The sequence below is a fragment of the Atta colombica genome, unplaced genomic scaffold, assembly GCF_001594045.1.
Source record: "Atta colombica isolate Treedump-2 unplaced genomic scaffold, Acol1.0 scaffold125, whole genome shotgun sequence".
NCBI classification, from domain to species: domain Eukaryota; kingdom Metazoa; phylum Arthropoda; class Insecta; order Hymenoptera; family Formicidae; genus Atta; species Atta colombica.
This window is the reverse complement of record NW_017259212.1, coordinates 2,404,607-2,414,631: the sequence shown is the minus strand read 5'-3', so window position 1 is coordinate 2,414,631 and position 10,025 is coordinate 2,404,607. Positions and strand designations below refer to the sequence as shown.

Genomic DNA, 10,025 nt, shown 5'->3' with positions numbered 1-10,025 from the left:
TTATCGATTAGTACACTTATGTATATGTATAATCGGAAGAGCAAAAAAAATCATCGAACTTTATCTCCGCTAAAACGCTTCTGACATCGTAACGCGATGACAGACTAACTATAAAAGATAAAATTGTCATGTGTTCTCACGACAAGGCGAGATTCTTCGGCACAACACACCGGAAAGGAGGAGAGAATCATCTACGTCTACGTATGGTACGCGTCAACGCACGATACCTATTTATGTAAATATATATGTATGTGCATATGCGTCTATGTATAAACGTAGGAACTCTATACGTCCGCGTACGCTCGGGATATCACAGCTAAACGACATTAAGTTTTCGCGTCATCCGCTTAAAGCTAGAATAAATAAGTTTCACGAGCCGTCTAAACTCGTTGTCGATCCTTTCACGTACTATTGTCACCTGCGCGTATCGCAGACTCCGTCGATTTAATCGAATGAACTCAAATCCGTGACCGTGTAACAAGCCGCCTTGATCGTGAGCGTAATCTGTGTTGACATATCGATATAAATATCGGAGTCAAGACGGCTAATCTTAAAAGTACATCTGCAAATTTATTCTCTCTGCACTTTTTTTCTCTTTCTTCTCAATATGCATTTTCATAATACATACTGTTCTTTCATTGATCTCAGATTGTTGAGTGCCTGAGAATGAAAATGGAGTTTTTAAATTCCTTTACATACACACGATAAGATTATGTGTTTCACTTTAACGGCAAGTGTAATCCATTGGACCGATATTTTTGGCGAGTCTAATCGATTTGAGTGCGCCGTATACTTCGAAACATTATTATCAACATTATGTTCTATGCTCGGCATGTATGTTATTGGATATAATACTGTTCTGAAGTAGATCTTTTAATACTGGTCTCTAAGTACGCAATCGTTATTGATGAAATACTTTTATTATCATCCAATAAAGTTTGATTCTATCATCATTCAAGAATATTTGAATCAAAATTATTAGATTAGATAATTTTTTTACGGCTGTTGAGATACATAATCTTACAATTAGTACAATAGTACGATTTTGTTGACATATCTGCGAAAAACGATTAAAACTATTGAAGTGAACATGATTGCGATAATGGAATAAATATAAAAGTTATGTTAGTATGAGATAGTATACGATTCAACGCTGTATAAAGCAGTGTCTTTAAATTATCAGCAGATCTCGTCGAAGCGCAAACTTCTTCAGGTTCGACATGTTGGTCTATGTTCGTAACGTAGGTCCTTTTTGCTTCTTCATCAGTCTGTTCCTTTGAGATCCCTTTCGTAGGTTCTGACGCAAAGAATTATTTCGACCAGACTTCCTCGGTTTATGTTTTTTCATTCCTTTGCCTTTTAACCATTTTTTAGGCATATTCGGCGTAAAAGTCAAAGGTGTTTTTTTAACGTTATGATCGCAAATGTTGTCAGTAGTGGCGTTGCGAAAAACCTTTATCCAATCTTTTAAAAAGGTATGATAAAGTTTTAACACGCCCCAATCTTGAATCAACATTACAGTTAGATCGCCCTCTTTGGCCCAATGCAAATTATCCGTTATGATGAATGCATCGTTTAGAGTAGAAGTTCTTAATTCCAGATTTATCATAGCGGCTTCGACTTCACACAGCAACTGCAATCATACGAATGAGAAGTATTACTTTTACATAGTTGCACTTTCACTTAAAAGGTTGATATTCCTCGCCATATACGCCCAATAAGTTTTATGACAATTTGACCCAAGATGGCAAGTTCGTGTAATAAAGTATTTATAGTTTTATATTTCGTTCTTGTTAAATGATTAGTTTGATTTACGAGTAATATTAACGTGTGATGTAAATACAGTTTTCAATTAATCGGTGTGAATATAAATCTTGTTAGAAATAAACAGAATGCGCTATATAGCTTACCCTAAGAACTTGATTATGCGCTTTGTCGATAATCCTGGTCCGCCTTTTAATGATGCTGCGAGTGACATCGATGTTAGAATCGAGATGATATTCTTTAAGGAGATGGAATGTAAACGAGAACCTCTGAAGCGCATCATATAGGCGTGGAAGAGCACGTTCAGCTTTTTTTCCTCTTTCCAAACACCAAAGTTCCGTGTGATACCATTCGAGCTGCCTTTTTGGCAACCAATTCATTTTATACTGTTCTTTCAGCAGTACTCTATATACCTGTAACAAAAAGTAAAATACTATGTAACTTTTTGAGTAATTATATGATCGGGTCGATTAACACAATTAAATTGTTTTTGAATTTTTTTCTGATCATAGATAGAATTTTATTTTATTAAAAGTTTACTGCAATTGTACCACATAATTTATTTGTACTCAATTATGCGTATCATTGAGTATAAAATTTATGACTACACAAATCTTATTCAACTCGTACCGTTATGCTGCATAAATTCAGACATAAATTACAAGTGACTGTCGTACATTTATGAATTATTTAATGAATTATCTGACGTAATGCACATTTGCGCGCATAAGCAATCTTATTTGTTTATATAGTCTAATACTACGTTCAATACGTTATCAAAAACCGTAATATCACAAATCTGTCTCGGAATGCAGCCATGCGTGTCCAGAGTAAGCTTTAAAGTGATAAAAGTCGATAAACAAAATATATCACTCTATCCAAGCCATCATGATTCGTGCGGGATAAACTCGATCTTAAGCTCTCTAGTAGACCAAACAATAACATTTATCATCTCGTTACAAGCACGTTATAAACAAGTAAAGCGTCTTATGTAAATGTATTCGCTTATCTTCGTCTCGTGAGGACTAGGTTTAATAACATTTTGTGATAATGATATTTTTAATATCGAGCGTAACGACACGTTCGTTCCACGTGACGGAAGTGACTTGTCATCAAATATGTGAGACGTCTAGAACGCGCCGCAGGACTGTAGAAAAAGTAATTATGCTGAATGTGCGTGGTAATCGTAACCAATGCAAATTGCCGGCGGAAAATAGGACTGCACTAGCGATGAGTTGCAACGCGCGCACGTGCGAGTCTCCCTTGAGCGAGCACTGCCCACGCGGTTTTACTCCGACACTGCGCTGCAATTAATTACAGAATCGCGGTCGCGAGTAGAGCGCTCTCGTCTCTCACCTTCGAGTAAACTATGCGCACGTCCTTGAAAGTCTTGTTGAAGTGATTTTGTGCGACTCGCAATTGCGTTCGCACCCTCTTCATGATGTTATTTGTATCGCTGGAATTATGCATTTTTCGCGAGGCCGCCAATCGGGTGCCACAAGGATGTTGAAACCAGGGTTCTATGTCACTGGAGTTTGGCACAAATTGTAGATCGTTTGCGGATGTTCCCGATGCCGAGTTCAACCACGAAGTCAGGAAGAAAGCAAAACTCGTAAGAGTAATCGTTTGTGCCACTGAGTCTGTAAAGTAAAATAAGAACTGTCGTCAGAAAAGTATTGGGAGATATTAGAGTAATTGAATGGAGATGAAACTTGTGCAATTATTTTGCGTTTTCTGATTGTTTTTGCAAAAATATTATATTGTATTGATTTTAACATAAACTTAAGATTACAATGTTTAATTTTCAAAAGATAACCTTGAAGATAGCATTCATAGTTACATTCTGTATGAATTTATAGATACGATAAACAAATATTTGCAAAGTAGTTGCAGCAAGTACATATATATATTGAAACTTAAGATGAAATTTGTATTTGTCAAATTCATATTCAGTCAGTGTTATAGATTGTAATTCGCGATTAAGTTTGATAAAATCAACAACGGTGAAAAATCATACGCTATTTTACGTGTAACAAAAGGGAAAGGAAGAGATGAAGTCCTTCCGACTTTCACACTTGGTGTACCTACACGGATACGTAGGTACCTCCATTGCACCTACGCACCAATTTAACAGCGACCAATCGTCGCCCCCGCAGTAGGAAATGGGTTGCAAATCGAAGAATCAAGATTTATTGCACAATTAAACGTCATAGCTTACGACTTTCCTCGTGATTCCACACTGCAAACTTATCCAGGGACAGACCTTTCAAAATTTTTCTGCACGTAATTTATAATTTGATAGCGAAAATATGATAATAATACACTCCTACAAATTGTAAGATAAAAAACTCTATTAAAAGCACAAAACAAAAAAAATTTTAATTAGTTAGTTAATTCAAGAGGAAAAATATATTATTTTATTTTCCTAAATGTACTGTTAAGATTTGAATGGCGTCGGTATCGCACAATATTTAGTAACACATCATATAGTAAACACATCATATCGAATCAATTCTTGATCAATACCATTTAGCGGCCGTGAAGTCTAGCATGGATATACTGGTAGTGCTATAAAGACCGACAAAGACTTCATGGACCACTATGTGGGCAATTAACTTGATAGTTCGTGCGTGCCGCACAGAAAACCACGTGTAAATTCATTCGAAACGACGGTGCGAGCGCTCTCAGGTGCGAGCTGTAATGGCAATTCGATACGATAGTTCATACAATTCGCACGTCGGTCACGCGTGGACTTATGTACGTGGCACGGTCATCTCGCAGCGAAAGCGCACACGCGCTACGTGATCCTGCGTGTCTGTTCTCAGCATTAATATCCGACGCTCTAACGATAGCTTGAGATATCACACAATTTATCGTGCTCTTTTGTATTTTGTGTCATTCAAAAATTAAACAATATTATAGATAGGATATCAAGTTTACATTAGATTTCATTGTTGCAAGATATATTATACATATAGATTTTTTTAAATGAAAACATTATAATTTATATAGTGTATTTTATAATAAAAACTATACACATAATTATTACATATAATGTCAGCTCATTATTGGCATTATTATTGTATTATTTTTTATTTCACTTGAGCTTTACATAGTTAGTTAGATTTATTATTTTTTCTATATTTTACAGAATTTTTTATATTATATTTATATTATATTTATATTATATTTTATATTATATTATATTTGTGAAAGTAAATACAAAAAGTTTGGCGGTGATTTGGAACCCGGATTTTAAAAATGATTTTAATAAGAAGTAGATATATTTTAAAACAAAATAAGAAATATTTTTATAGTTTAAATTTTCAAATTACAAAATTCTATTAATACATATCAGCCTTATAATGAACTGTTTCATGTGTATATATTGTAATTTTCATTTTTATACGGAACGTATAAATTTCCAGTTTGTCACTTTTTGTTACTATAGGTACACTTGGTACATCCTTAATAAGTATGTCAACATTTCTCTTTGACACAATGTATTAAAAAGATCTCGGTGTTTATATTGGTGAATACAATTGTAATTATGTTTTGTAATTTTTCTGTTTATCTTCTTTGAGTAGATAATTATCAGATAATAAATAATCATCGATTGAGAGATAATCTTTTCATAATTATTTTACTGCAGATATATTTTACAGCAGCTGATGAAATGAGAATATGTAAATTCGAGAACTTGCTTATCGTAATTTCTATACGTGAGGCGATATTTAACAAATCTGTGAGCGACGTAACAATAAGTCCCAATTCGATTAACCCTTTAGCGCGAAACACTGGAGGAAGCCAGTTACATAGCTATGTGTATCTTATCGTAAACTCACGCCTCCTCTTCTCCTGGAGTTGCCTGAAGCTAGCAGTTTCAGGCATCCTGTAAGTGTCGACTACGCTGTCGCGTGGGTGTATAGTAAAGGTGCACCTAATATTATATACTCTCTAACGACATCGCCCCCAACTATATCAATTTACGTCCTTACCTACCGGTTTCCCATTTCCTGCGTGAATTATCTCGTATTTAATTATAAGAGTGGACAGCGACAAAGTACCTTTATACTCCGCGAAAGCCGCGAAGTTACCCGTTTTTGACAGGTTACGATTTAATTTCACTGTAACATATTAATAGAATAAACATGTGCTTGGAAACTTACACAATGTAAATAAATCTTTAAACTATTTAATAATGTTTATACGTTTATATCGATCGCTTTTATAGATATCTGAGAGAATGTCTGTGTTTTGAAGATTATACAATTGTTTTTAGAAATATTAATAAGCTCTCGCGGTACAAAAAATCAGTAACAAATTATAATTAATTGATACATTATAAAAATGAAATAAAGTTCCGTGAAGAGTAGGCATTTTTTGTGGTATAATATCCCTGTAATCGCGGCCTACCACCTATAGGTTACTAAATCGCACGCAATAACCACGTTATTCCTATAGGGTTTCACCACATGCAATTATTTGAGCAGGTGCCTCATTTCATCCTTACGGTGCACTCTCATTACACGCGATAATGTCGATTCAAAACGCATTTCAGAACGAAACGTCCATCATTCATACGGGGGAATTATCCCAAAATATACTTCTTTTCAACCATATACGTATTCCGGGCAGTGTCGTGTCGACGCGGTAGTTGCCTCCGCGGGTTTTAATACATGCCTTCTTCCTCTCTCGATAGGCACTGCCAAGGTAGAATCGCGGCTATTCTCGCGATGGATTCCCCGGATGCCAGTAGTCGGACGATCGGTCGGCCCTCCGGTGATTTGGCGAAAAGGGGCGGGGAACGGGGCGCAAGGAGGGGCAGTGCTCTTTTTTCCGCGGCACAGGACGAAGATTGTTGGTTTTGCAGTACCGGTACCGCGGTGGTGAATGCCCCAAGGCGGCAAAAGGCGGTTGCTGCTTTCTGGGAACGGGTCGGAGTCCCGGCCGCACCGGGAGCGGTGATTGCGTGGTGATTAGCCTCCACCTTCGCCTCTTTGGACCGACGAGTGGAAGACGGAAAGGAGAAAAGGAGCGAGAGTGCAGGCGAGGGAGCATACCGCACGAGCGAAAAGAGACGCAAGTCGTACCGGGAGAAAGAGCGCAATATCATCGTCGTGCGGGCGAGTGTGGGAGCGAGGTGCCCGATACGAGCCCATTCGGGTTGCCGCTTCGCTTCGCGGATTTCATATCGGAGAGCGAGACCGCCGACGTGCGTTCAAAAGTGCACGCACGCATTGAGATAAGTACGTATAGCGAGAAAAGGGTAGATAATAAAAGATCGTGATTCGCGTGTCGTTGCTATATAGAGACATGTATTATTTTATGGAGACCGCGCGAAGTAATGTCTGAAGATAGTACTAGTCAACAAGGTATTTCTTATCGATTGCGAAATACTAAAGTAAATATCATATGAAAGCATTCCGAAGATACGTTTCACGTTAATACTGTCTATGCATAATTTCCTTTTACAAATTAGGTATATAGAAAATTAAAATTGAATTAAAAATTGCTCTTTTACATATAAATAACAAAAATTCCGTATTAGTCGATATAATGATGCATCTTAAATAGACACCGTGCAAAATGACACGCGACTGACGGATATATGCTTTATTATGAAAAACGCGCGCCTTTCATTATTGCAATGTCATTCATAGAGGTATGTGGGACGCGTAGTCGCATCTCTTTTTGCACCTTCTCGAGTAGCATACGTACGTACGCGCTAACAACCGTGTATGTACGCGTAAGTCATGTTTATACGCCGCGCCGAGGAAATGCTACTCTAATCGGCACCTACAGCGGGAGTATCGCATCACACGAGTGAACGTATGATGAGCACCATAGAAAAGATAGATTATGCGTAGCTCACAACATTTGATACGGTATGCGCATAAAGAATCGTCTGGGGAGTAGTCTGCAGAGGCGTCGGGTTTCTTCCTCGCTCGAGTTCTGAATCGGGCGCTGATTAAAAAGTCGAGGAGAGATATAAGAACTGATTCAAGTATCCAGACTTAATTACGGTCATAATTGACACAAGCAGCACGGTAAACGCCACACTTATGATATTTTCTGACATACAAATGTCATTATACAAACATATAAAGGTAATTAAACGTTCTCGTTTGTAATTATTAACTATAGTGCTAAAGCTAAAATGAATGATTAGATCATTTGTGACACATTGGCACGCGTTATCTCAACCTTTAATCTCCACTTAGACCGGTTTTTCTATCAAGTCTCCGACCATGTGTGCGGTCGTCGCAGCTTTCGCTGAATATGAATCAGGCAGGGTGCGTCAGTTCGACGATCGTCCGCCAGACATAAGATCCCGACTTCCTTCCTGCAGCCGGTCGCAGTCTTCTCTCCGTGGACGACTTTGATTTACGAGGTACGCGGGAAAACTCGAGGTTACCGAGTCCATGCGTTCGTGTTTCACTGCCCATAGTCTCCGCCAATGGGTCCCGACCTCATGGATGCACCAGACAGATTAGCGGGGCGCGCGCAGATTTGCATTTTGTCTGGTCGGACTACTAGGCACATTGGATAGTCCTCGTCGGAGAGGGCGACCCCACCCATAAAATACCGCTGAAGGGTTTTAAGTTGCCAGAGTTGCGCGTTAACATCCATCCTTTACCTCCTCTCGCCAATTCCGCCTTTGCATGCTCCTTTTGTTTTCTTCCTCGGCATTTAGCCCTCCTTTCTCTCTCCTCCCGCATCTTCTTTAGTCTACCTGCCGCGTCGCCGACGCATCGAATTATCAGAGATGTCTCTACGCTGACGCGTCGTAAAGTGTCTGTAATACGCGAGCAAGGCGCCTTACGGTGTTACGATGATATGGATCACTGATGTCATACTGACGTCACCCGTCGTTTATAGTCCAGAGGTGACAACCTACCGTTGGCATCGGTGCAAGAATCGATCTGAAACGACGTTCGAGTCACCGCAACATAGAAAAGAAGACGAAGGTGGGGAGACAGCGAGCAGGAATGCACGCGATCAGTTACTACGGCATTCAATGTCATCATCGATTACGTTATCTCGATTCTTCGGCTGGTGATAGGCCGCACACGCGTGTACACACGTGCGTAAGAAAATGCCCGCGGAGGCTGATTGTGCATATACGTTAATCATTGTGTGTATCGTCTGATGGAAGCGCGATGGTTTCTTCGTTTCTCTTTTCCTTGCTTCGTTTCTCTCTGCTTCTCTCTCTCTCTCTCTCTCTCTCTCTCTCTCTCTCTCTCTCTCTCTCTCTTCCTTTTTCTTCTTCCTTTCCTTTGACCGATGGCGAAGATTACGTAAGTCACCCGGTTTTTTTGCTGCGCCGGAGAATGAAGAATATCTGCCGTTAAATGACTTCTTGAGCGTTAGTTTGTTGCAAGAGATATTTGTTTTCAAGAAGTATGAGCGACGCATTTTATACACTTTAACGCTTGTTTAATCTCATAAATCTTTCTCTGATAAATTAAATGTAATTTCATGATATCTCACACATATATTGGAAAAATATGATTTATATTAATTAATGCGCAACGTTTTTCAAGAGTAACTTCAGACATATTTTTCTTGATTTTCTTTCAATTTTTTTTGACGTTATCATATAATTAATTGTATCAGCACAATATGTATAATATTTTTTTTTTAGGACGGAAGCCAGTTTATGGTTAAGTTAATTATCTTATCGCATTTGCGACGATGTATAATGTTTGACCAGATCGATATGCGTTTACATCCGGAGATAATTCATCTTGATCCAGACTTAATAACAGTTTGTAAGGCATGCGTGGACGTATGAGAGAAAGCTCGATGCTGAATTATATTGTTAACTGAGACAGTAGGAGGATCTCGCGGAAGAAAACGTTGTAAGTAATCATGTAGTTATTCCGGAGCACTAATGCGTGCATCCGAGAAGGAGATAATTACAATCTCTTACAATGATCCGATATTATCATACACGAATACGATGTTCCAAAACTTGTAGCTTAAATTTCAATTATAGACCTTTTGTGAATTTCAAATTAATTTTTCTTTAAAGAAAATGTGTAAAAGAAGACAAAGATTGTTGTGAAAATTGTATATTTAATATTGAGTTTTTTCAACATAGTCTCAATATGTAAAATTTTAGAAAACATTTACATTTTTAAAGATTAAAATTTGAAATTAAGCGAAATTCTATAACTATTTTTCTTTAGAAATTAATCTAGTTTTTAAAATATGATAATTTATTATATTATTAATTAATGATAATTTTTTAATTA

The 10,025-nt window shown here is 37.8% G+C and overlaps 1 protein-coding gene across 1 annotated transcript; it reads right to left on the bottom strand.

Moving 5' to 3' along the window:
* Positions 1-1,006: 1,006 nt before the first annotated feature.
* LOC108694775 lies at positions 1,007-5,655 on the bottom strand. Its single transcript, XM_018204433.1, has 4 exons — positions 5,610-5,655; positions 3,121-3,404; positions 1,911-2,177; positions 1,007-1,633 (listed from the first exon to the last, which is right to left on the bottom strand). The coding sequence occupies exons 1-4, from the start codon at positions 5,653-5,655 to the stop codon at positions 1,229-1,231; spliced, it is 1,002 nt and encodes a 333-aa protein (XP_018059922.1). The 3' UTR covers positions 1,007-1,228.
* Between the last annotated feature and the right edge of the window lie 4,370 nt (positions 5,656-10,025).